Source organism: Gambusia affinis, linkage group LG21 (assembly GCF_019740435.1).
Source record: "Gambusia affinis linkage group LG21, SWU_Gaff_1.0, whole genome shotgun sequence".
In the NCBI taxonomy this organism is placed as follows: domain Eukaryota; kingdom Metazoa; phylum Chordata; class Actinopteri; order Cyprinodontiformes; family Poeciliidae; genus Gambusia; species Gambusia affinis.
The window spans coordinates 4,597,343-4,624,931 of NC_057888.1; the positions used below are offsets into that span (position 1 = coordinate 4,597,343).

Sequence of the window (27,589 nt, forward strand, 5' to 3'; positions counted from 1 at the left end):
TGGTGTCCCACGGTTTTATTTTCACTAGAAACAAGAAAAAGGAGGAAATACGAAAAGGATCATGAACACGATACATAAACTTACATTGTAGAAACATTTTCACAGTAAGTTTCGGAAACATAAAAAAACCAGCAGATGATCGCCATGATTATAAATATATTAGAGCTTTCCATAATAAAACTGATTGCACTGTACAGTAAAACCTGTTTTGGTTTCCTTTCAGAACAACAAAGTGAGTAAAAAAAATTAAATAGTTTCTATCTAAAATATATAATTGTACCAATTAAAATAGTTTGCAACGGACATAAAATAATGTGTTTTGGGGTTTTCAATTGAAGATGTTCAAACAAGGATTTATTTATGGCCATTGTAAATAGAAAAAAGATCTGCCATAAAGATAAAATTTTACACCAAAGTCATTTTTGGCCCTGCACAGTAAAATAAAACTTGTTTCTGCTTTTTTAACAGTGTTATGTTTTAAAAATATTCCAGTAAGTCTTTTATTGTTTCAGTGTTGAGAATTCACATGAAGAGAAAAAAAATATTTAGGCTCAAACATGAACTGATTTTGGTTTACAGTGTTTATGATCTTATAACAATAAGCCTCTTCCTCCAGGTGTGACTGGAATGTGCATTTAATTAATATAAAAGTTAAAGACATTGAATATTTATACTAATATATAGAGTAGTTTATCAATATTGTTTAACTTAAAGTATAATCCCTAAATAGTGGTCGCTTACAGAAAAATTCATTTAGAATTTTTACTATAAAACAGAAAAAAAGATATTGTTTAAAAATGGCTGCACCATTGAAATGTTTCCATTTTTATACAAAAGCTACAACGTGCAATTATGGCTACACTAAGAAAAAAAAAATTAAATAAGAATAAGATCATAATATTACGAGAATAAATTTTTTTACCAAATACTACAACTTTACTGTTGCATTATTTCAACATTATTCTTTTGATATTATAATCTTATTCGCGTATTACTTAGATTTTACTCGGCAATATTATAACCTTATTCTGGTACAATTTTGTTCTTGTTTTCTTAAGACATTATACTCATAATTTAATTTTGTTTTTCTTAGTGTGGCTCGTAAAAAGCATCTATTTTCCAGACACGAAAATAGACAGCTCGCTTTTTTGTTGTTCCCTCTTTGTGTAAAAGATTTTGGCCACACTGTCAAATATTACCACCGTTTTCCAGCTGACAGCTCTGTCCTGGTCCAGGACTTGAGAATGAGGTCAAAGGTCACCACACGCGGCAGGACTGCGCTCCTCGGTTCATTATCGATGACTGGGGACAGCTGAATGCCTTCCAAAATTCTTCGTAGTTGCTCATGGCGCCGATGACTCTGGACGATGACAGAAATGTAAAAATGACATTTACAGTATTTACAGCGATTTTAGTCACCTTATACCATTCATAGTGACATTATAGTATTTAAAGTTTCTCTATAGCATTCATAGTGACTTTAGAGCAACTTTATTGTGACATTATAGCATTTATAGTAATTTTATATCATTCATAGTGACTTTATTGCATTCATAGGGACTTTATAGAAAGTTATTTCTGCCTGTATGTTTTCTATTCTCACCTGTATTTGGGAGGACTGTGAGCTCCACTCTGGATCTGCTCTCTGGCTGCTTCTGGTCTGTATGAGTTACATCTAACCTGCAGGATGAAAAAATACTGAATCTATAATAATAATAATCTATAATTTGAATACATTACAACAAGGTTTTACTAATCTGCCTTCACATTTATATCAGGATCTCTGCAAGTTTCACAAACTAAAATGTAAGACTTTTTATGACCATTATGAATGAATTTTAAGACCACATATGTCATATATGCAAGCTTGCCTCACAGAATGCATGTAGCATAGTATGGGCTAGCAGCAGCAGTGAACCAGTAGCAAAGATGGATGTCATCCAGTCAATTAGATAGATTTGTACAAAACAATGACAAGCTAGCTAGCCAGTTAGCAGTGGCCTCAACCAAAGAATGTAAGGAAAATTGACAATAGACTACTTATTACATCTTTTTTATGTAACTGTATGACTGTGACTGCATAGCAGAGCAATCATAGCCCCTCAAACACAAATACTGCTCTTGAAAAACACTCCAATTTGTAGAATGCTTCTTTAGAAAAAAAAGAATTGTGATTGGTATCATAAAACTGCACATAGTAACTGCATTTTCAAATTTATTGGTGTTTATTGATGCTTTTATTGAACTAAATACCATTAATCCTGACAAAAAGGACAGTTTTGGTTTCTTTAACCATCATTAATTGGAAAGTATTGTGACAATAAATAAAAATTCTTGTAAAAAATGTATTACGGTAAATAAAATAAAAAAAAACACCCTAAAATGTTGTCAATGCAGTTTTGTGTTTTATCATTGCACCGTCAAATTTTGTTTTCATTTCTGGACTCAAAACATGACCAAATCCTGAACCAGTACCACTAGCTGGGGATCAATTTTTAACTAAAACCCATCTATCAGCTTCATATAACATTAATTATTTACAAATAATGTTACTCCTTCAGCTTATAAGGTTGTATTTCTAATAAAAAAAAGCAGGATTGATAGTAACAGAATAAAAATAAATGAAGTATTTGTGTGTGTGCTTACATGTGCGTAGCTCAAGAAAAACAGCTGATTGTTGTTCAGTTCCAGTCCTGGCAGCAGAGGCTCCTCCACGCCGCCTCTGCTGCTGTCCACCCACCGCCTGTAGGCCTACGCACAAACAGAAAAAGAGACATCCACTTACCAACTGCAGAATTACCTTCGTATTACTTCAGGCAGTCCTGATTAATCACAGCAATTATCATTTTGGCACACGTTAAGTTCAAAATGTCTGGACTTCAAGAAATACAAGTATTACCTTGAATGCTTCTCTGATTCCCCCGTTGTCTGCTATGTTTTCTGCTAAGGTCCTCTTACCACGCACCTATAAAACAGAATGGAGTCACACTTATTTGCATATTGACTTTAAATTGTTTTATAAGGAAGCTCAGTTCTGTTTTCTTACATTTAGACCTGCTTCTTCCCAGTAGTATTCATTATACTGATCAATCATACACTGGGTCTTCTCGGTAAAGGTCGTTACAGATGTCTGACTCCACCACTGGTCCAGATTACCATTTTTGTCATATTTGCGACCTTTTTAACATAAAAACACACGCAATAAAACAAATGTGTTAGAAATTGGTTCAATTCAAAGTGTTTTTGGGCCATTAGCTTTTACCGTTGTTATCGAAGCCGTGAGTTAGCTCGTGTCCCACTATCACCCCGATGGCACCGTAACTTAATGACCTGGAAAACACACAGATGAAATGATTCAGAGGTTACAAACAAAATGGAAAAATAACAAATTTAAGTGAAGTAGCAGGAAAATAAATTACATTCAGACAAAAGCAGAAGCTGTAAGACATAAAAATGTGGACATGATTTGTTTTTAGCCACCAAGCTAGCATTTACACTAAATAAAACAAGCTAACATGTGAAAATGTTTTAATAATATGATAGTTAGTTCATATTACATATAAAATGGAGACAAATCTGTTAAAATAAAGACTAAAAGTACAGAGAAAAAATATTTTGGAAGCACTGCTAGCACAGCATGTTTTCAGCTAGCCGTGCTGCTAGCCCTCCACAAATATTAGCATCTATGATAAAAATATCTAAACAATATTTTATTCATTAATGTGCATCTAAATATATAGGTATTATTTGAAGCCAGAATTTTATATTAATCCTACTAAAACAGAAACTATAGCTAAACGAATTTCCAGGGCCAAAGTAAATTAAAGTGTTTCACTACTTGAACAGAGAGACGGCAGGGATGTTTTTCTTTTTTCCAGTCGTTTCTGGCTCTTTGCAGCCTAAAGTAGGAGAGTCTGCATTCTGAACAAGTTAGGTTTTCTATGAGAAACTCATGTCATAAAAATCCTCCAATTACTTCTGCCAAATAAAGCATGAGGAGGCGACTCTGCTCTGCTAGCAGAGCATGTCAGATTTATTTAACCTCACCTTGGATACTCCTTTCCCCAGAAGAAAGGCTTTTGAAGCTCTCCAGCAGGGAATCCTGCAAGAAAAAAAAATAAAACATATATATATATATATAAGTTAATTTCTCTCAACACTTTTGTTTTCTGGATTTTGTCCAAATAGCTTCTATTAATGTTTAAATTCAGAACATTTTCTCTTATGACAGAAATCTTTAAAACAGTCAGCAAAAACACAAAATCTTACCAAGTATGTTTGTTTTGTTTCTACTAAAAATATATTATCACTCTGGAAATAAGACAAAAGTGGAACTGACACGATAACAAAATTTTCTTGACGATAAATTGTCCAAGAAGTTATTGCGATAAATGATAATATTGTCATTTTGAGACCATTTTCAAATAATATGATGGTAATAATAGCAAAAATAATGCAACAATATATTCTCAAACATCAAGAAACTTTAAATTCTAATGAACACTTTACACTAGCACAAAAAACTGAAAAACATTTTAAATATCCAAAATAAATAAAATTAATTATGAAGTCTCTGTAAGCAAAATTATCCTTTGAGAGCAAAGCACCAAACAGAAGACTTTAGTCATCCAGTTTCTGATGGAAGAAAAATTATGCAAATGCAAATTATTGAATTTACAATTAATTGCTATTTTCGACAGCCCTACTTAGAAGTAACTTTTCTGCAAGATATTGGAGATTGTTTTAAGTAAACAATTCCTTAATATTGATGAAAAAGTACTAGCTCTTCTAACAGATTATTTCACTTATAAGACATTATTCCCATAAAATAAATAATCTCTCAGTACTTTTTAATCAATATTAAGAAAATATTTACTCCAATATTTTGCTGAAAAGTTACTTGTAAGTTAGCTTTGTCTTATTTCTAGCGTGCTAAGATACTTGCACTAGACGCCACACCAAAAATACTTTGTAGTAATGTCCTCACTGCAAAAACACAAAGTCTTACAAACAGTTGACTCTTTATTTAACTTTATCTGAAACCTTATTTACAATTTGTCAGGCAAAAGAGCAAGAAGAGAGAAATATCTCCCTTAATGAGCATGTTTCTCCAGCCACATCAAGTCTTACTGATTTGATTTGTGGACGAACTGTAGAAGGCGTTCACGGTGGTTGGGTTTGTAAACCATCTGAAAAGATAGAATATATAATATATATATATATATATATATATATATATATATATATATATATATATATATATATACACACAACAAACTGTGTCAGCTGGGATGTGAAACGACAAAAAGCAATTTGTGTTGCTAGTAGAGACTCACTCTGTGCGTGGGACGCTCCTTCGAAGCCAGGAGACGTCTGATTGGGCGATGAACTTCAGCGTCTGCATTACGTTGCCATAGTAATCCTTTTCACTGAACTCTAGCTGAAACGGACAAATGCAAAACGAGACTGTAAACATTTCACGAAGCAAACAAAATGGAAAATAATTGCTTCCTTTACTTTTGCTTTTATACGTGGAAAAGAAAGTTTATTTATGATGGTTATAATTTATGATTACTTTTCAGAAAAAAAAGTCAAATGTGAGGCGCCTCTTGAAACTGAGTCCATAACTCCACCTTTGTATCTTTGGGGTTTTTTAGTATTCTAGAGTTTTTTGGAGTTCTGATGTCTAATTTGTAGTTTTGGGACCAAAAACAAGAGCTTTTCTTGTTTTTTCACATTTTGACCCATCCTCTCACTGAGGTGAGCGTGGTTATGTTGAGAGAATTATGGTAGTAGATGTAATACTTTATACATTGAGCGAAGGGAAGCTTGGAGAAATTCAAAATAAAAGTTGCCCGAGAACAGAGCTCTGAGGATCTCCATTTGATCTCTGTTGGCTCTCACTCAAAACTTTGATTTACCAAACATTATTTAACCATCATATTCCTCTTGTTTTTGCAATAAATGCACCTTAAGTGTCCTTGATGAATTTGTGCGATACAAACCTGTTTTAGGTCTTCTGTGAGGTAGGTGTCATTCAAAATAAACTCTGGATACCCAATCTTAGGCAGGACTGCGTGAGCCTACAGAAAATAAAATAAACCTTAAAACATGTTTGGATATAAAAGCATGTGGCAAACTCTGATTAACTAAAATAATGTTTTGATTTAAATGAGATTAAAATAAAAATGGCTTAATGAGGCTTACTGAGGAAAATAAACCGTATTGGTAAATAACTTTGGTTCAACCTGAAATAAATTAATACATTTCCTTAATGAAACTGAAAAATTGATACGAAAAATGAGAACATTTCTGTAAATAATCTCAGGAATTTTGTGGAATTTTTTTGGGGGGGAGATTTGTGAGCTTAAAAAGTTCCTAGAAAAAACTCAGAAATTTTAAGATTGATATCAGAAATTTTCTAGAAAACAACTTCAATTTCTGAGTTTCAAAATTTGGACATCTTAATCTCAAAATCTGCATTTTTCACAGCAAAAGTTAAACTTTTAAAATTCTGATTTCCACATCATTTTCTGAGATTAAGTTTTTTCTGTAAATTTTCTGAGATTAATCACAAAATATTTTCAAGCAAATTTTCAACTTTTCAAACTTTCCTAAAAGTTTCTATATTTGAGATTAATCTCAAAATTTGAATTTTTTTCTAGCACATTTCTGACTTAAAACTCGAACTGCTTTTTTCTATAAAAATTCTGAGATTAATCCTCTAATTTATTAGTTTTTTTTTTTTCAAATAAAATTGTCAACTTTTCAAACTCAAATGTCCTTGTTTTATTTAGAAAAGAGATTAACCTCAAAATTTCTCAGTTTGTAATTTTTTTCATCAATAATTGCTTTCTCACACTGTTGCAGAAAACTTACAAGGTTTTAACATTAAAGTTTTGGGTTTTTGAGTACAAATAACACAAAAGATCTATAAATTAAACCCCTCTGATTTTCAAGAAAAATTTTCGCAGTTTCATATATTCTGTTTTTCTCCAGTTTTGTCAGGAAAAATGTATTTAAATTCCAACTAGAAGTCTGAAGAAACCCAAAACGTTTGACCAAAGTCCCACATTTTAAAATAATTCTGTACAAACCATTTGAGTTTAATGTTTCTTACCTTTTCTATGGCTCTCTTTTTTGTTTGTTGGTCCATCCAATCATTTTCCTTCTCCAGCATGTCGATGAAAGCCCACCGAATCCCCTCAATTAGCTCTTCCATCTGAGATTAACGTGCAAAAAAATAAAAACAAATGCACAATGTGTCAGTAAAAGGCAGGAAAGCTCATCACTGCATCCTGAAATACATCTGTAGAACGTTAAAGAGATGGAAAACCATGAGCTTCTTGTCCTCCTGGAAGTGTTTGTCGACAAATAGCCGGCCGGTGGCGTAAACCAGGGAGTTCTCCACGTAGTTAACGCACTTATCCCAGCGTGGAGTCAGAGACGTAGTTCCTGTGGTGACCTGAAGGTGGGGCGAGAGTCGGCGTTTAATAGAGTTACCTTAATTAATAAGTAGAGCTCAGAATGTAGCAGCTCAGATTTAGTATCTTAAAGACGACGCGACGGATCTTAAATTTAAAGTAAAGGAAAAACATACAAAGTTTTCAAACGTCTGCAGATTTACGTGTGAAAGTTTTAAGGTCTCTAGCAGGACATTAATTTAAGATTTGAGATACCATGGATCAATTTAGATTGAAGCATCCATGTGTTAAAAGGGTCTAGTCAAAGTCCAAATCTGAATGAGAAGCTGTGAAAACTTGACTTAAGTCTTGACTCTGTTAAATCTTACTGGGTTTGAGAATTTTTTGGAAAAAACACTGGAACAAATTCAGACAAGTTCAGATTGTTTTGTTGGGAGACAAAACAAAAAACCTTCAGCTGAAAGTGCAGTAAAAAAATATTTTTTAAGTATTGATACTGTAAAAAAAAATTCAGAGTTTTATTGGTAAAATATTTAAAAACTATACATTCACTTCCTTGTACTTTAAAATTATCCACTATTTTGTTTCAAATTCTTTGTTTCAAACAAAAACTTTTAACTTTTTTCATTTGAGTAAAATGTTTAAAAAAATGTTTAAAAAAATGTTTAAGAGGTGTGAATATTTTGCAAATTGATTAGGTAATACAATAAACTCACTAACCTCACATTTGGCATTTTAATTTTTTTTGTACTTTTTGTCTTTAATTTCAAATCCCATTAATATTGAAATTAAACAAAAATAAAATATGATCTTCAGTTAAATGAGTAAAGTTGAAGTTTATGCATTTTCTATTTCTTTCTTTGTTTATTGCTGGAGAAAAACATGTTTCAGCTTCTCAAGAGTTAAACTTGTTTTAAAAGTTTATAAATATCTGAAGCAAATAAACCTAAACCTTTGAAATGTGACAATAAAACAAGTGTATATTTCTTTAAGTTTGTACATAAAACGTTTTAGTTTAAATGAAAATTGTGTGGTGGGATTTTATGAACAGCTAACCAGGCAAACAGAGCCATCTGTTGGTGGATCCTGGTACTGCAGTATGTCAGACGCAATGGAGTATCAGTCAAATTAGTTTATTAATTAATAAACAAGAAATCCAGATCTAGTGTTGTGTTTTCTGCACAAATGAAACATTTGGTAACATTTGAAAACAAATGTGGCTCTGATATAATTGAAAAGATGCTGCTAACAGAAAAATATCTAAATCATGAAAAATAGCAGCTTTCAAGGTCAGGAACTGACAACACCTGCACTGATCCACATCATAGTTGGGTATTTTTATCACTACAAGATATTTATCTGCAAAATAAAAATGCTTTATAATGTTTCTTTTCCAACTAACCTACTGAAGTAAATTCAGAGATGAATTGAGATGTGCTGAGAGTACAAACCCGAGCGAAGTCGAGGTATCTGTAGAGGAAACGGCGACTCAGAGTGGTGATCTTAGAAAACACCGTCCTCCACTGGATGTAGTTAGCTACCGTCCTAAAGAGACAGAAAGATCATTTAAATTTAATTTAAATTAAAATGTAAATTACATATTTACAAGAGAATGAACTCCTTGTAGTCATTGGTCACATTTCAGAGCAAAGAAAATAAATATATCAGTCATCAGTCAATACACAATTTTTACTGAAATGATTGTTTTTGAATGTAAAGAGGAACAATTTAGAGTCAACACGCTGCTTCAGTTATAGTTCAGTTACAGTTATAGTAGTGATGGACCTGGACTTTCAGGGACACATAAAGACAGTTACAAAATCAGCCTTTTATCACCTGAAGAACATTTCCAGAATTATAGGAGTAATGTCACAAAAAGATCAGGTGAAACCTATGAATGTGTTTACATTGGTTCCCTGTAGCGCAGAGAATAAACTTTAAAAAGTTTTTTTTCTCTCTTGAAATTTTAGCTCATAAACCTGTTGTCTTCTGGTTCAAGTTTGCTCTGCATTTCTGAAAACGAAACCAAACATGGAGAATCAGCATTCAGTTTTTATGCTGCACTAATCTGGAACAAACTTCCAGAAAACTGAAAAGATGCTGAAATACTGAGCTCCTTTAAATCAAGGCTAAAAATCCATCCGTTCAGAAATACCTTTGATTCATAATAACAGGAACATTGATCAACATATTTAATGTATAACAGCTTTATTATTTTGATGAAAATCCATTCTAAACATTCTGTGGAAAATATGTAAACACTCTTCTTCTGAAACTACCTGCTATTTGTAATTAAGCACATTATTTTGTCTAATTTTGCTAGCTAAACCCAAGGCTAACAAAATCTGATGTCTCCAGCTCCGCACCCAAGTATAAGGACAACCAAAATTTCTCTAAGAGCGCATCGGGTCATCCAGACGGTCACAAAAACAGCAAGAACGATGTAAATATAAAAAACTGTTTACAAGTGTTTACATTTCCTCAGTTATATCTATAAAAAAAACTCCTCAAGTTTGAGTGGAACAATGTGTGCTCTGTTAGTTAACTGTTAATAACCCGGTAAAAACAATGACATATCTTCCCTGTTTCTCAGGTGTTGGTACCTGGAGTCTGTGCTGTTGATGAGCTTCATGAGATCCTTAAAATACTTTGGGGTTCTGAGGATGACGGGCTCAGAGGAGGAAATGGAAAGGCTTGGATCATCTTTAGACTCCACCACAGCTTTCACAAAACCAAGCCAATCAAACTGGAAACACAACAACAAACAAACATTTGTTAGTAAAAACAGTGGCAGGAAGAAAAAACAGGATGAAGAAAGTACATTTATTAGAAAAATACAGTGGCAACATTATGTTTTCATATAAATGCAAACTGCATAACATTTGATTAGGTTATGGTTTTTGGCAGGAATTTCCATTTTTGCTACAAAAGATTTCTTATCCAGATTGTTTTTATGGACCCCCTGCATGTTATTGTTTACGTCAGGAAATTTTACGCATGCGCCCACGGCTGGAGAGCAAAAGGACGATTCTATTACGTGCCATCCATGGCGGTGCTGCCGCGGTAGCAACAGTCCACGGTTAGCTAAATGACACCTGGAGCTGTAACTGTTATTAGTTTAGTGGAGTACGGCACAGCAAAGGGAAAAATAACGCAGAAAAACCGTTTAAGAACAACTCAAAACCACGTTTTTTTCTCCCTGTGACGGCTAAGCGGCACGCAGACTCGTTGCATAGCAACTGACAACAACGCCAGCTCAGGTGTCAGGATTCAACACCAAAAAACATTAAAATATTTCCCACAAAAAGAACAGTACATTTAGTCCATTACAGTTTTATATTTTTAGGCTTGATGTTTATTTTGGGACTAATAGGTGATTGCTGTGGCAGATTAGCTTCGGCTGCTATTGGCTAACCTAAAATTGCGGCGGTTGATTAGCTTCCGTTGCTATTGGCTAACCTAAAACTGCGGTGGTTGATTAGCTTCCGTTGCTATTGGCTAACCTAAAATTGCGGCGGTTGATTAGCTTCCGTTGCTATTGGCTAACCTAAAATTGCGGTGGTTGATTAGCTTCCGTTGCTATTGGCTAACCTAAAATTGCGGCGGTTGATTAGCTTCCGTTGCTATTGGCTAAGCTTTAAACTGCGGTGGTTGATTAGCTTCCACTCCTATTAGCTAACCTAACATTGCAGCGGTTGATTGGCTAATTTAAACCCCTGTTTTACTGAAATCTCAGAGTTGATGAACAGGTCCCCCTTTCTATTTTTTTAACTGAGGTGGAGCAATTTATGTAAAACCATAGAAGTAAATAGATTAAAATGTATCCAATCGGACAAAAAGAAAAAAGATGGAGGTTTTAATTGCTTAAATTAAACTATCTATGTATTACAGTGGAAATTCTGAAAGTTCATGCATATTTTTGGGAATTGCTAAAACTTATGTTTGAAATGTGGCTGGAGAAAAAAAACTTAGGGAAAAGATGTTGACACATAACACGTTTATGGGAATTTGTTAAAGAACCTTGTTTGTGTTGCTTTGGAGCAAAATGACGGGATCCCAAACAGTTAATGGTTTTGCATGTGGATTTCCCAGTGAATGTACCTGTGGCATGGAGCGCTGCAACCGAGACAGCGTGTATTTGTTGTACATGTTCTCACTGGTGCGATTTTCATAGGGAATCAGGATCTGCACATAAAATTAGAAGTATTTTTATACAAAAATATGAAGTTAAAACATTTTTTCAATTAACAGTTTTACTGAACTCATGAATCTCAGATTTATTCAACTGATTTGTATTTTGTTTTTACATGAGCAATTTTGGTCTCGAAGTCGAGAGCCTTTTCCATCTGGGTCTGCGCCGCTTGCTTTGGGGCGCCCAGCATGACGGCTGCGTCTACCATCAGACTCAGCAACGCAGCGCGATTCTGGAGAGAAAGAGACAAAATATATGAGGGAAAACTTTAAATTTTGAGGCAAACAAAACATCTTTTTTGTACCTCACAGGAAAGATGGGTTGAAATAATGTAATTTGATCTAGATGGTGGCAAGGCAAGCTAAATTTGATTCAGAAACTCACCCCGAGAGCAGAGGAAGTGTTTGTGGTGTAATCCTCTCTAGAAGAAAGAGACAAGGACGCCTGATCGAGCTGCAGGAACAGAAAAACGACAAGTTTGCTGCTGCGTCTTGTAGAGTTTCTCTGTTATAGCCTAACATTTGCTAGGCTATAGCGTCATAGAACTGATCAGACTTGTCTGCATCTAATTCACAAAACAAATGTCATCAAATCTTGGTTTATTGGACATATTGGTAGTCTTTAAAAGAAAGCAAAAACTATATATTTCTATCATATTTCTTGAATTGAGTAAACAGCAGATAAATTCATTCAAATTCAAAAATACTTTATGGATCTCAAAAGGAAATTAAATGTTGTAACTCAAAATAATTCTGATTCTTCAAAGAGTTAATGTAGATAGTGATGACAGTTGGCAGGAAAGATCTCCTGTAGCAGTTTGTGTTACAGTGAATCTGAAGAAACCTCTGACTGAAGACACTGACAGTGGTCAGGGTTGTCTGTAATTATTACATAATTCATACATGAAGTTCAGTTAAGGCATAAAGTTGAGTCCAATTATTGGTTAATTTTAATAAAATATAGTTTTCTATTTATCTAAAATTAAATTAATTTCAAAAGATGGTTGTTAGTAATAACTTAAACAAAGAAGCAATATTTTACTTTATCTAGATTTTAGAGGTGAATGATTGAAACTATGTGATTCATGAATTTATCCTTTTCGACCTCTATTTTTTATTTAACTGAATTTTATTTTTTTCTCAGAGCATTGATCAATGTTTGCATGTTTCATATAGGTTAAAGCTCACATATATTGTTAAAAAAAGGTTTAATCCAGAATTTTATCTCATATTTTACATCAGTTCAACCACAGGTCTTTTTTGTAGAGTCTAATCTAGAAGTTAAACACTTTAACCAAGACTTTAACAGGATCTGCACGTAGAAGAGGAAGCATTTTTATACAAAAATATGAGGATAAAACATTTTTGGACTGTCGGACCTTGATGATGTAGTAGGAGGAGTTTTTGTCGTCAGGGGAGACGTAGAGGCGGATCAGGACGCTCTTGCTGTGCTGGTTCCTCATCTCCGCCAGCGTCTTCAGGAGACTCCACTGACTCTGAGACCACTGGTACTCCCGGCCAAGTCCGTCCCCCAACACCGGCCATCGAAACTCAGGCTGTCGGAGCATTTTCAGCATCGGTCTGGCGTCCAGTTCCTCCAGTATGCCTTTTAGAGAAACACATCAGTATCAATGTTCAATTGTATAGGCCGCTGCCTTTTATCTCTGCTACATTTAAGTGCTACAGATACTAATATTAGACAAAACGTAAGAAAATTAGGCAACATACGTATAATGCTGATTTCAAACATTTATTTCATTTACTAAGGTGAAAAAGCTATCCAAGCAAACTTAACCGTCTTTTTAAGCTATAAATCTATAGTGATTTATGGATTAATAGCACCAGTCAGAGCTGCAGAATAAAGAAAATCTTGAAATAAACAAGGTTAAAAGGCTAAAAGGTCTAATAAAAACAACAAATTGTGCCGCTATCAGTTTGTAAAGAAGTAAAATACGACTTCTAATATTTTGGGACAATAAGAAAGTTTGGTCATAAGTGTCATCTGCTGCGAAAACGATTGTTCACCAAAAGCAACAAAACACTCAACGTTCACGGAGACTTTTTGGAAAATGTCCCATAAACATGGTGGCGTTTTATTCTCCAGGATCGGAACAACTTGCTGTATTCACAGAAAATCAGGAAAAGTAACAATGATCCAAGGAAAACCAGCAAGTTCACAAAACAAAGGTGGAAGGGCCTAGTTAAAGTCTGGATTTAAAGCTAATGGAGATGCTGGAACGACTTACTTTCATTCATGCAGGAGCGGTACAGGATCTTGGCTTTGGTCACGGCCTGCAGCTCTTTTGCATCTGAAGGAGATTCTAACAACTCTGGAAGATAAAAACAATCAGCATAACTAAATAGTTCATGTCTCCAAAATATGAAAAAAAATAAATAAATAAATAAAAGAAAAATATATATATATATGAGGCGTTATTTTAATTTGTGATTAGTAATCTCTTTACGAATAAATGAAACAGACATCTCTGTATCTTTCATTCTGGGTTGTGGTCAAGTTTAGCATCTCTTTGAATAATTTTGGTTCTGTCTAGATTTCATATGCAAAGTCATGGATGAATGGCTGGTTGCATGAATGGATGGTTAGAGAGAAAGACAAATGAAAAAACAGATAGATAGATGACCAATGAGATGGATGGATAAATAGAAAGATGAACGGGTTGAATGAATGGACATATCACTTAAATAACGGACGGACGGTTGGAGCTCCACCTTTCAGTCGGATGTCGACATGCTGCCTCAGCCAGGGGTAGATGCCGTGTGACGATGAGTCTTCAGGAATAGTGTTTTCCTTCAACCAGCCGCCGCAGGAGAACGTGTAGAAGTCGTCACAGGGGTCGACTGACCTGTCCAGCTTACTCAGGATGGACCCGGCTAAGAGACAAATCACAAGGTTCTGATCCAAACGACCCAACACAGAAACCCAAAAACATTTACTCCACTGCTAGGAACTTCCTCACCTGCTTCGATGCATTCTGGGGAAAGACAAAACTCCTCTTGACTGGATTTTTGAGAGACTAATGGAGAGAAAAAACATTTTTTATTGGGTTAAATAACTGATATAGTGAAATTCTTTGGAACCTTTTCAACAGTGAGGACTTTTATTGTCTATTTGGATAATATTTCTCTATTATTATTCAATGAAACCCCTGATTACCTAAAACATGAGAGGGAAGTGTCTGTTTAAATCAGTCTAGGTGGAACTGGAACCACGGTCCAGCTGATACATCTGGAGAGTTCTCTCACAGAATAAAAAGTTATATTCCTCTGAACTGAGCAAAGTTTGAGTGGTTTCATCTGCGCAGAAGCCATTTTTCACGCTTATACATGGTCCAGGCATTGTAAACTGAGATGTAATTTTCACAAATGTGCGCAAAACTTTTAAACATTCCGATAATGTTGTTAAAGAAAAAACTATTTTGCAATTGCGGTGTCTCCATTAAATAAGGAACGCAATTAAAATCACACATGAATTAAGTTCGTTCAAGCAATCAGTCATTAAAACATGTCACTCGGCGCCATTATCCTCCTACCACTTCCTATTCTTCTTCAACAGCCGGTTGTTGATCATGTGACGCCTGTGACGCGAATTTTATGGTCTGGCGTATTCAGCAGAGTAATTCCAATCCACCACCAGGTAAGCCCCATCTCAATCGCTTGTTGAATCATAATAGTAAGCCTGGACAACATGGCTAAAAATCAGAATATAAAAGCTTCAAATCCGTCGATAGATAAGTATTGATTCGTTTTTTTTGTTTTTTTTTTTGTCTTTTTAAATATCTGAAATAGTGCTAAACTGTTTTAACCAGTTTTCATTTCGCATATTTTTGTTTTTAAGCAGTTCTAAAACACGGTGGCGGAACCTTTAACTGCTGCTGCGCAAGTTACTGAACAAGTCGTTGCTATGTAACTAATGAGTTGCTAGGTGACCAAAGAGTCGATACGCCACCAACCTTGCTTAGCTAGCCGTAAAAGAGCAGTAGAACAGCAAAAGCCTTTCTTCTGCCTACATCCCCCACAATGCCATGCGGTTCTGGATCAGAGTTCGGGGAATATTCCAGACATATTATTATCGATACATCCCGACGTCCAACCCTCCCTGGCCCGATCGAGCAGCCAGCGGCCCGCCACGGCCGTTACCTTCTCCCCTCATACAACTTGCTCCGGAATTGGGTTGAATTAGCTTAGGTTTGGGCAATAAACTTCAAGGTTTTTGTTGTTTTTCTTTTTCTTTTTACGCTCATGCAACCAGACTTTTTACTAGCAGGAAGAATCAATCTCAATAATCATATTTCCACAACTTCCAACAAATTTCCTTTAATTGCAAAGCAGCATTGTCAACACCCAGTAAAAATTCAGCAAATCAGGAAAAGTTCATAAGCTGCAAAGATCATTGAATTGTGTTTAACTATCTGACTGAGTGACCTTTTTGGATGTAAAAAGAAATTGTAAGGAGGCAGAAAGGGAGAGGCTCAAACTACATGAAAAACTCCATTTGTTATTTGTGTGGAAACTTGGTATAATCTAATTTACCATTTGAAAGCATGCTGAATCATTGACTGTTGATGGCCCAGTTTGGGTTCACCTGTCAGAGCTTCAATGCTTGATTCTGAGGTACCAGAGGCACCATCAACCACCCGACCTCCATGCATAACAGATGCCCAGAGGTCCTTCTGCTAATTTTCTGTCACCACACATCTCTAATTTGGTCTCATTGGTTCAAAGGATGTTATTCCATAAGCCTTGTGGATCAAACCCACCACACTTGTTGAGTCATTTTCCAATTTCTCTGTCCTGACATTTAAGAAGCACAAATTAGGTTCTTGATGTGGAGCTCTTGTTTTTTCTCTCTTTGTATGATTTGATAAACAGATTGAAAAATCTTCTGCTCGGAAGACTAGAAACTGTCCAACGAGTTTTTCCATTTGGAATAATTTCTTCCTCTGTAGAATGACGGACTTAATTTATTGGCTAATACACATTCATTAACATTTCTGTAAATGCACCAAAAGGAAGTTTTTTGTTTTTTTTTATCAATTTGTTTAGCTAAATATGAACAAGATTAAAGTGACTTAACCATAAGTTGTCAGAGGACACAAAAATTGTACTCAAGTTAGAGTAAAAAAAATTGGTCAAAGGTTAACCCAAATACTGAATAACTGATCAAATTATCAATCATTTAAAATTTTAAAATAACATATTGAGACAGAATAAAATATAAAGTTAAGTGGAAATTTTGGTATTTTAAGGACAAAAATGACAATAATTCATATAAGTAACAAAAAATAAAATCAGGCAAAATATTTGTTTTTCCAAATCAGTTTCTTTCAATATAAAACTTGTGAAACTTTAATAAAAACTGCAGGTGTGTGTCTGTGTCTGGTAGATTTTTGGTTAAAACATGTTTCAGTAGGTAGAAAATACAGAAATTTTACTCATGTAAAAGTAGAAATACTTCCTAATGAAATTATTCAAGTAAAAGTAAATGGTACAGCGTCAGAGAAATACTCCTATTACTACACATATCTGGACTTATCTACACTATTTTGACAATAGAAACAAAAAATAGAAAAACAATAAAAAAGGAAATTACAGCACAATTATCATACATTTCTTTTTAACCTTATAAAAGTTTTGTGCACATTTATAATGAAACATCAGCTTGTGTCTTCAGTCAGAGGCTTCTTTAGATCTTCTGTAATACTGACTGCTACACATCCATCAACATAGACTGCTGCAACTCTGAAGAAAATTGTAATATGAGTTACAACCACATTTAATTTCCCTCTGGGACTAATAAAGCATTTTTTAAATTAATTGGATGAGAGCGCATCTGATCTGCAGCACCAGGAAACTTTGAGTGGGAATCTAATTAGGATGAATTGACAATTATGGAAACTTTTCTCCTTTATTATCCTCCTCAGCTCTGCTGTAAGTTATCATTACTCCACACAGTTGTAATAAGGGTGAGCAGAAAATAAAATAAAACCACTGTAATCCACACACTGTTTATTCTCCTGGCAGTAGAGAAAAAACCGCAGGTTTACCGGTTCATTTCCGTTACTCGACTCTTTCTAGAAAGTTCGAGTCTCTAACGTCTGGTGTGATGTGGTTCTGTGGTAAACAAGAGCTGCAAAAAAAAAAAACATGAAGCAAGCCGGCGCAGTGTATTTGGAAACCAAACTCTTATTGTAAACTTATGACCGGAGCAGGACCGGACTGCGCCGTGATGTCTGACCTCAGAGGTTCGCGTTTCTTGGAGCCGCTTTGCTGAATCCCTCCACGTTGTGGTCACTTTTGATTCAAACAGTCACATTTATGTCACCAAAAACAAGCCGCTAACGACCCGTTAATGGATGCAAACTCACATCAAAGAGTCAAAGTTTGTTAATTAATGAATCGTGAGTAAATCTAAGCAGAGCGAGTCTCTCTTCTCTCACTTGGCTGGAAACTCAAGGAGCATTTCCATTAGAGTGGGAGTTTGGAGCTGCTAGCTTGGGCACATAAGATAATTGCACTTCAGTGTGGCCACAAGTATGCAGCTTTCCCTCAATAACAAAAAGACAATACTCACCCCACCCAAGACCAACGCATGAGCCCCTGCAACTATGACCATCGCTGGAACAACACAGCACTGCAACCACTGATGCCTTTTCCATGCCCCCCAAACTCCACATATTGGGAAATTTTATTGTTTCCAGTGGAAGAGGATAGCTCATTAGATTTGCTGCACATCAGGACTTGAAACGCCCAGCTGAAAGTCCTAAGACTATTTTTAAAAGCTACTCATCGGCCTTTAAAGGCTTACAGATGAGCATGGACGATTCAGTTTAATCAGATGATAAATAAAATGCATATTTCTGCACTTGATTTTTAGCTTATTACCATGTTTCAATCAAATCCACAGAAATTCAACCAGGCATATTTCCTCAGATCTCTCACTTAAAGGGGCAGTATTATATAATGTTAATTTCAGTTGTTATAAAAGTTCTATATGACTGAAAAGAAATTTGACTTTGTAAATTAACGCCTTGAAATTGGGCCTCTGTCTCTTTAAGAAGCTCCTGCTGGTTCTGAAACTCTGCTTTTAGGAAGTTATCTCAACATCACTCCTCCATTAACCATTTAGCAGCTTTTCACTGACAAGTGGCTCCTATAATGAGCTGTTTTGCAATTGCACCAGTTGTTTGCTAATTGCTGCTGGCTAGTCTGAAGGACCTGAGTGGGGGAGGCCTGCTTTCTGAGGCTGGATGGTTGCCATGGAGAATCAAGAATCAAAAGAATCAAAGCAACACTCCAGGTATGTTTTTGATGTGGGAATAACATCATAACATGACGTAAATTCAAAAAAGTTGGTTTTGAGGTACACTGCCCCTTTAAAGGAGGTTAATTATTCATCACTGGGAAAGTTGGAAAAATAGCTGAGAGGAAACTACAACTAATCCCACCATTTCATGGTTTGTTATGCACAAATTCACCAATTCAAATATCTTTTTGTTGCACATTTCAAAAATATTAGGAAGAAAATGCAGCTTGGGAAGCTCAAATTACAGGGTGCAGTGGTTCACGATGTGCTATCAAAGCAGCCAATCCTGGAGTGCAATTCATTTTTCTTGGCACTGATTGGCTGAGCCCCCAAGAGCGAATACAAGAAAGACTGCAAATGTTTCCTACTGAACATATCAACGTATAATTGGTGTTTTAACCATTAAAGCTGGCAGTAATAAACATTCAGACTGAATTTCAAGTTATTACAGCTATTTGCAGGTGTTTGAGACTGAATACCAGTGGTCCACTGTAGAGATCCATGCCCATAATGACCAGTATGGGCTTGTTTACCAGGTAAAGAATCATGCAGTCATTGAGTTAATAACATGTCACTGAGTTAAAAGTAAACCCATCTGCTTGACAGAGGAAACTACCAAAGAAAATGATTGTAAATCTACAAGGCTACATCCAAAAATGAGTCCAAATGTTGCAAAATCCAGAACCCAAACAAATGTTGCCTTTTTTTAAAAAGAAAAACCAGGAAGTCCGTTCTGTCTAATTAAGGAACAGGGCGTAGGTTACAAAGTTACATCTGAACAAAGGCAGACAATAAATCAACAATATGTGTCGCAACAGAGACGATCAGTATCAAAATATAATACATCTGATAGAATATTCACTGAACTCCAATCCAGAACCGCACAGCATTCTGGGAGATGTAGGCAGAGGAAAGGTTTAAGCTGCTCCACCAACCTAAGCTAGGTTGGTAGAATCAACTCACTCTTTCTTTGGTTACCTAGCAACTCACTCATTCTCTGGTTACCTAGCAACAATCAGTTAAGTAACTTTCAGGCTTCACTGCTATGCCTCATACCTTCTTTAAAATGATATAATCAGACCGACCAAAAGAAAATTATGGAATTTTAAGGACAAAAATGACAATTCATACAAGCAACAAAAAAATCAGGCTAAAGAAAATGTTTCCATATCAGTTTCTTTCAATAAAAAATTTGTGAAACTTTGCTAAAAACTGTTTGTGTTTGGTGAATTTTTGGTTAAAACATGTTTGTTTCTCAGTTCAGTGGGTAGAAAATCCAGAAATGTTACTCAAGTAATTTTACTCTTAATAAAATTACTCAAGTAAAAGGTGTAAAAATTCTTTCAAAAAGTTACAAGTAAATTTATTGAGTAAATGTAACTAGCTGCTGACCAATTCTGATAATTTCTTTACCCTACAAACCACTCATTTATGCAATAAGCAAGCCTTGAAAAGTCCTATCTAAGGTTTTCTACAGGTTTGCAGGGAAGTAAACGTGTGGAAGAAGGTTTTCTATTCCGATGAGACCAACATGGAAATCAACATGCCACAATGGAGGCAGCATCATAAAATCAGTTCATAAACTTAGAGCAAGTCAGGAAGAATAAACTTGAAACTGAGCAAAGATGCATCCAGAGAGAGAGTAAAACTGACTATATCCAAGGATATTCCAGTCAGGATGGCGTAGTCAAAGTTCAAAAGCTATGCACAGACGTAATGAACGCAATACTTGCTCATTTGTACACTACATAAGTGGTTTAATTTTTATGTTTTCATTTCTTATAAGAAATGAAAACATAAAATGAAATGAAAAGTTCCTCTGAACTTTTCCTGAACCGGCTGCTGGGACTGTAGATGAAAATCAACTAGATACAGCCACTGATCTGGTTCAGTACATCTTCGCTTTCTGGTCATAAAACTTTATGTACTTTGTTCCAGGTATATAAACACATAAATACAAGAGGAAGTAATAAATACACACATGAAGTGAACTAAAAGAGACACGTGTGACAATGAGAGATAAATCTTCCTCAGTTTTTGTAATTTTTGTGTCATTTAAATACAAAAATCTACTTTTTAATATTTAAACCTGTCGAGTGCACAATTCAGAGATCTAGACAAAAATCAGGGAGCAAAATCAATCTTTAATACGTCTGCAGACGCAGAGCAAAAATAAGTGAACTGCTTTAGGAGAAATCAACTCAGAGTTACACAGTTACTTTATACGCCTCTTTTTACGTAACAAACTTAATCCTCAGAGAACAAACAAAAGAAAAAAGACAGACCATTTGATTTCTGTTAAACAGGTGCTATGGTTCAACTTTATATGCTCATTCACCACGTCAGCTCAAGACACACTATTTCCTGTGCAGCTGCCCGACGTGCTGAGAAGACCAAGGGAAGAACAGCAAGTCCCCCAGGCGACAGGCGATCTAATCAGCAGAGTACAGCAGGCACATCTTGTTCAATTAGTTTTCACACCCTCTGCAGCTACACAGTTTCCAACAGAAAAACATGCATAAAAGGAACAATGTGTGATGCAAATAAAACAATTTTCTCTTTAATGGAAAATCTCCTTCACAAACCCAACAGGTTTTTCCTTTTTCTTCTCCTGCAGAACGGCCACATGAAACCTTAGGTGACCCAAAAATAGTTTGACTCGTGTTACCCAAAACCTCTCCACCACCAGCGCGCTGTTTTGTTTTGAAACGCTGCATGTGCTACAATCTGAGGACAAGACATTTCTGTACCATACGGTAGATTCCCACAGTTTAAAATGTAGGATAAAGGGTAGAGTGTGTGTGTCTGTGTGTGTGTGAGGACTTACCCACTATGAGAGCGAGCAGAAAAGCAGCACAGACGCACACTGACATGGCCAGAGCAATCTTGTAGAGGCGATTGGTGCCGCGCTCAGGTTTAACCCCCTCACCCCGTAAATGTTCCAGCTCCATCGTTCACACACACACAAAAAAAACTAACAAAAAAAGCTAAAATATGTAAAAGGACACACTGGAAACTGAAAAAGGTGTTGAGAAATAATAAATAAATAATTTTAAATTAAACTATTAAAAGGTTTTTATAGGAGAAATTGTTTTTCAAACAACGTCAAGCAGCTTCTGTCAAAATTTTGTGCAGCTTCTCTAACTTTACTCTGACTGTCCCAAACACTCCTCCTCTCCCAAAACACTCCTCCCTCCCTCCATTCCCAGTGTCAAATCCAGGCACCAGTCCTCCCAGTTAGATGAGGAGAGATCCCAGACCTCTGATCTGGTTGCTGCGTTCTCACTTTTAGTGTGCAAGGAGCCGCGTTTAATGTGCGTAATCTCATATCCAGGACAGCGGGGTGCTCTGCAGGACGTTTATCACATCACAGAGTAACTGGACCAGAACAGAATCTGGGTCACGTGCGGCGGCAACCTGATTACGGCACGCTAATGTGACGCGGACATCGCCGTTTCTGGTTTTTCTTTGAAGGCCTCGGAGGTGGCAACTGCACCGACACCACAGCCCCCAAATCACTGCGGTCGCATCTCTCTTTCTGCACGTGCTCATTAGGGGTTTGGGGCGTCGGCCACAAACTCCTTATATAGGCGTGACTTCCTCTAGAGCCGAAAAACAACAACCATTCATCAAGCACCACAGCATTGTTCTCCATTTGGACTCGCAGCTGATGTGTCCTGTTTTTATCTCACTGTGAAATCAGATTCCAAACAAGAGGCTCTTAACCATCAGGATTCACACAAAGTTTTCAAATCCAAATGATTTAATATGACCTTTCCACATAGAAATTTCCAAATAAGAAACAATTTAAGGCCTTCATACCACCAGGGGGCATCCAAGAGCATCATGCTAGCATAATAAAACTCTCACACATGCATTTAAAATAACATTGGATAAAATCAAACTAAAGACTATTACACATCAAAAATAATTTCTATATCATTTTATAGTTTTGTTACACAAATAACAAGTTGATCTTGTCCTTATGCTGCCACTGCTGGGATACAAGATATCTAACTTAACTTTTTTGTGCACTAAGATATTTGCATTAGAAACTACACCAAACATACTTGGTAATATTTAGTGTTTTTTGCAGTGTAATACTTTGTTGATCCACGTTTTGTATCAATTACAGCCTCAAGTGTTTTTGAATATGAAGCCACTGATTTAAAATTCAAAAATAGTTCACCTGTTCTTACTGTTTCAGCTTGGATTGGGTCAAAACTTCTGTTACTTTTTTTGGCCTCAAAACATCCTAACTCAGAGGTCTGAAGACAATTCATTTGACTTCATCAATTGACTTCTGATTATTTCACTTATAACATGGTAAAAAATTTATTGTTATAATAGAAATAATCAGGCAGGTTCTTATACCTATAACTTCAGCATGTTTTAGTTAGTTTTACAAAAACACATTATAGTTTCAGTAAGTGACCATTAACCCCCCATTAATTACCGTTTTTATTTTTTTCAGTTTAATGAGACTGCTTCCCCAAAACGGTCTCATTAGAGTTAACTATACTGTTAACTTTAGTTACTGCAAATCAAGAGATTGTTTTATAACATGAACATGTGAGGCAGCAGGTAATCGCCTCCTCCTGTGTCTGTTTACATGCTCCAGGCTACAATAAACAGCATGAGATAAGCAACAGCAACACCGATTTATATCCGGAAATGTCGCGCATGCGAACAACGCTGAAGGGCAAAACGACTGTGTTTTGGCCATCTACAGCCTGCTTGCCGTACAACCAAATAACACCTACAGATGTAGGTATTATTAGTTCTGTTCGCCACCGAAAATCGTAAGAACAACGTAAAACTGGTTGTATTGTTTTTTTCTCGCTCTGTGTCGGCAGCTACGCTAAGCACATAGTCGTTGCCATAGCAACTGACAACAGCGCCATACTTTCCCCACATAACAGAACATTCAATCTGGTACAGTATTATTAATATGTTTTTAGGCTGATTGTTTACTTTTGCTTTTATTAATAAGTGATCCCTGTGGTAGATTAGCTATCGATGCTATTACCTAATCTAAAGCAGCGGTGGTTGATTAGCTACGGATGCTAATCTAAAGCAGTGGTGGTAGATTAGCTACCGATGCTATTACCTAATCAAAAGCAGCGGTGGTCGATTAGCTTTCATTTCAATTCATCTGTTTTCAAATTCAGAAATACTTTATTGATCCCAAAGGGAAATTAAATGTTGCAACTCATTAATTCTTCAGTGTTACTGTAGATAGTGAATGGTGTTGGGAGGAAAGATCTCTTGTAGCGGTATGTATTACAGCGAATTTGAAGAAGCCTCTGACTGAAGACACTCTGTTTTCCCAAGACAGTTTAGTGAATAGAACATTTACACAGACAGGGAAAAAGTAACAAAACGGATCCGCTCTCTAAGAATTCAATCTCAACACAAACACATTTTAAGTCCTGGAAGGCAGTCCGCTCCCTCACATGCTGCTAAGCCTATTATTGTGCAGCAATGACCCCTTAAATGCTACCAAACCTGCTGACGGCAGAGTCTGCTGCTGCTCTGTAAACACACCTCTGCTGCTGAGGTGAAGGCCACACTGTATTTACATGTCTGACGGAAACACCCTTCCTAATTACCATGTGTCATATCTCATGCCCGCTCACGCAGGAAGTGTAATCACAGCCAGATTCCTTCACCACGCCAAAGAGGCTCTGCGGTTCGAAGAGTTTCTAAAAGTGTAGCCCGTCTGCTTCCAGGGCCCAGCGTCTGAGAAAGACAATACGTTGGAGGGGAAAAAGCTGCTCTGTAATAGCAGGAGAATCACCAGGCTCTCTGGATGTGATATTTTCTCACAGACAAACCACTGAAACCACAAGTTTACTTGGATTATTATAGTTTGGTACATCTGTAGTTGTTAGGGTGGAATAGTAGTGCTTGTACACTGCAAAAACATAAAATCTCTCCAAGTAATTTTGGTCCAGTTTCTACTGCAAACATCTTAATACGCTAGCAATAAGTCAAAACTATCTTACCTGTGACTTTTCAGCAAGAAATAAGAGCCTGAAAATTAAAAGTACTACTTCCACTGGTAGATTATTATTATTTCATTTATAACTCGGGACAATGTCTTGTTATAAGCTTTTAGATCTTCCTGAAAAGTTACTTTTACTTTTTTGTCTTGCTGAAAAGTTAATTTTGTCTTATTTCAATTGCATTGATTTTTGTACCAGAAGCTAGACAAAAATACTTGGTAAGATTTTGTGTTTGTAGTGTACAGTCTGACTGTACTTGTATCTATAAAGTTTCTTGGCTAAATTGTTCATAATAATCCCAGTTATCTCCACATGCGAACCAAACAAGAACATACATACTGGTTACAGTACAAAACACAAAACTTTACCAAGTAATTAAGATATTTGCACTAAAACTAGATCAAAAACACTTTGTAAAATTTTGTGTTTGTGTAATAAAATGGTACACCACAAGAAATAATTACTAAACAAGCCTACTGACATCTATTAAATGCATTTGGGAACAGCCTTGTTTGGAAATGAGAACCTTTTCTTCAGCAGTGGAGTCTTGTGCAGCGAACATTCAGAGGCAACTGTGATATTATATACTTAATTTATCCAATTTTGGTCAAACATGTCAGATTAACAAAGCTGAAAAACTGTAAATAAATTACTAAAAACACATTTTATTTCACATTTTTGACAATTAACTTTTACAACCAGACTGTGAACAGTGAGAGGTCAGAAGGGAACAGAGAAACCTCAGGAAAAGTCAGAACACAGTGAACACAGAAGGCTTTTTTCCTGCATTAATGCCTGAAGGAGATAAAGACACTTGATTTGAGCCAGTAAATCTGTACAGTACTCTAGTTTACATCTTGAGATAGACAGAGGTCCACTCAGGTAATTATAATAACCCAAATGTTTTCTTAAAGAGTAATCCATAGTGCAATTTGTCCAGTAGTCATAACATAGATCACGATACTGCTGTGAATTCACCAAAACAGAAGTTGAGAAAACCCATTTAGAACAACTTAATTCTTCTGTTTCGCAGCAAATACACAGTTTGGGATTTTTGGGTAACATTTCAATCCAAATTCAAACACCACAATTTTTAAAATGCTATAATTTGCCCTTGTAAAGATTCAGTTGGAACAGTACATTACAGGAAGGATTTCCCCATCTTCTCTATATGCATAAGATTTGAACAAATGAAAAAGAAATATGATTTTAAACAGTCTCTTCGAATAAAAGTGATTTTTTTATTTTCTTACAAGTGATCCTCCAAAAAGTTTGTTCTCCTAATGCAGAATAATGTGTCATCGAAGCAAGTGGCTCCCAGAGGCCCACATACGTTAAAGTCAGGATTCTGACAAACATGTCAGAAATCATCAATTAAAAGCGAAATTCAGAAAAAAAAATGAAATTCAGACAAGAAAAGTTGTAAATCCAAAAAAAGGTTGAAATTTGCAGAAAGAAAAAAAAGAAATTCAGAGGAGATAAAGTTGGAATTCAAAGAGAAATAATTGGAATTCTGAGGGGAAAAAGTCAGAATTATACAATTAAAGTTAAAATTTGGAGAAATAAATTCAGATGAAAGAAATGTTTGGAGGAAAAAAACTGAATTTGGTAAGAATTCAGCAATTTAAGTCAGAATTCAGAGAACATAATTTGAAATTCAGAGGAAACAGTTGGAGAAAGATTATTGGAAATCTCTCAAACAAAAGTCAGAATTTGACTATTGAAGTTGAAATATGGAAAAAAATTTAACTCAGTCATAAAAAGTTGAATTCAGAGAAACAGAATTGGAATTCTGAGGGAAAAAGTCAGAATTTGACCATTAAAGTTGGAATTTGATAAAAGAAAAAATGAAATTCAGAGAAAAACGTTGGAATTTAGAGAAAAAAATATCGGAATTCTGGGATTGGTGGGCAGGGGGGGTCTGAATTGAGCAATTGAAGTAAAAAAAAAAAAAAACAGAAATTAAAAATAAAATTCTTAGGAAAAAAGATAAAATTCGGAGAAAAAACGTGAATACTGAGATTAAAGTCAGAATTCTGTGTTGTGGTTCTATTCCTCTTCCGCAGCTTACCTAAGTATGGTGGAAGAAGTCTTCATTGGTCGTAACGGCTGAAAGGCGGATGGAGGGAAAACAGTCAGCGTAAAGTTGCGGTGCGTTATCGCCTGTCCGCAGCAGCTTCACAGTTTCTGGTCAGCAGCTCGTCCCGGACTGGAAATGGACCTCCCTTCGTTCACCGAATCTGCCGCTACCGCGCCGTTACCATCCACAGGCCGAGTGCCACGTTAGCTGCTAGCAAGGCGCTGCCCGCTAGCAGCAGGAAGAAACCGATTAGCTCGCGCTTCTGGCGGTCCGTTACCACGGTAACCAGGGTGGCCTCCAGCAGGGCGTTGAGCATCCACTGTCCATCCAGGGCGAAGCAGGGCACTGAGTTAACGACGGCCAGCGCCCCGGAAAGGGACACCACGTACCTGAGAGGCGGAGCGGCTCAGGAAAACACCAACAGGAACAGAAAACAACTAAACTGGGATCGTTCCAGTTTAAACTGGGAAACATTAGATGTTCCAGTCCAAACACAAAAGAAGTAGCTAGACTTTAATTCAACAAACTTCTGCTTTTCTTAGATGCTAAAGCTGCTAAACAT

At 36.0% G+C, this 27,589-nt stretch overlaps 2 protein-coding genes across 4 annotated transcripts in view; both read right to left on the reverse strand.

The window, feature by feature from the left end:
- Positions 1-27,135, reverse strand: phex (phosphate regulating endopeptidase homolog, X-linked). 3 transcript variants are annotated; one of them, XM_044104035.1, is made up of 22 exons: positions 27,019-27,135; positions 14,594-14,650; positions 14,346-14,507; positions 13,862-13,945; positions 12,995-13,221; positions 12,001-12,069; positions 11,732-11,848; positions 11,526-11,609; positions 10,028-10,170; positions 8,876-8,969; positions 7,337-7,465; positions 7,121-7,222; positions 6,006-6,083; positions 5,337-5,440; positions 5,131-5,189; positions 4,048-4,102; positions 3,263-3,330; positions 3,047-3,177; positions 2,900-2,965; positions 2,647-2,751; positions 1,604-1,680; positions 1-1,360 (listed from the first exon to the last, which is right to left on the reverse strand). In XM_044104035.1, exons 4-22 carry the CDS (start codon positions 13,869-13,871, stop codon positions 1,258-1,260), a joined length of 1,821 nt encoding a protein of 606 aa, XP_043959970.1. In that variant the 5' UTR covers positions 13,872-13,945; positions 14,346-14,507; positions 14,594-14,650; positions 27,019-27,135; the 3' UTR covers positions 1-1,257. The 3 variants fall into 3 exon arrangements, with proteins under 3 accessions (XP_043959970.1, XP_043959969.1, XP_043959971.1); XM_044104034.1 differs by lacking the exon at positions 27,019-27,135 and adding an exon at positions 21,767-22,454; XM_044104036.1 differs by lacking the exon at positions 27,019-27,135 and adding an exon at positions 15,167-15,242.
- Positions 25,593-27,589, reverse strand: part of mbtps2 (membrane-bound transcription factor peptidase, site 2) — a 13,467-nt gene continuing 11,470 nt past the window's right edge. Inside the window, exon 11 of the mRNA XM_044104047.1 lies at positions 25,593-27,416. Coding sequence (XP_043959982.1) covers positions 27,194-27,416 — 223 coding nt within the window. The 3' untranslated portion in view covers positions 25,593-27,193. The remainder of the gene's footprint in view (positions 27,417-27,589) is intronic.

Bases quoted from the DNA above. Each gene is read 5' to 3' on its own strand.
- phex (XM_044104034.1), bottom strand. From the start codon at position 21,890: ATGGAGCTGGAACATTTACGGGGTGAGGGGGTTAAACCTGAGCGCGGC. The intron at 13,222-13,861 runs GTAAGTCGTTCC...TTTCTCTAAAAG, and splicing joins CCGCTCCTGCATGAATGAAA to GCATACTGGAGGAACTGGAC. The intron at 3,178-3,262 runs GTAAAAGCTAAT...TATGTTAAAAAG, and splicing joins TCACGGCTTCGATAACAACG to GTCGCAAATATGACAAAAAT.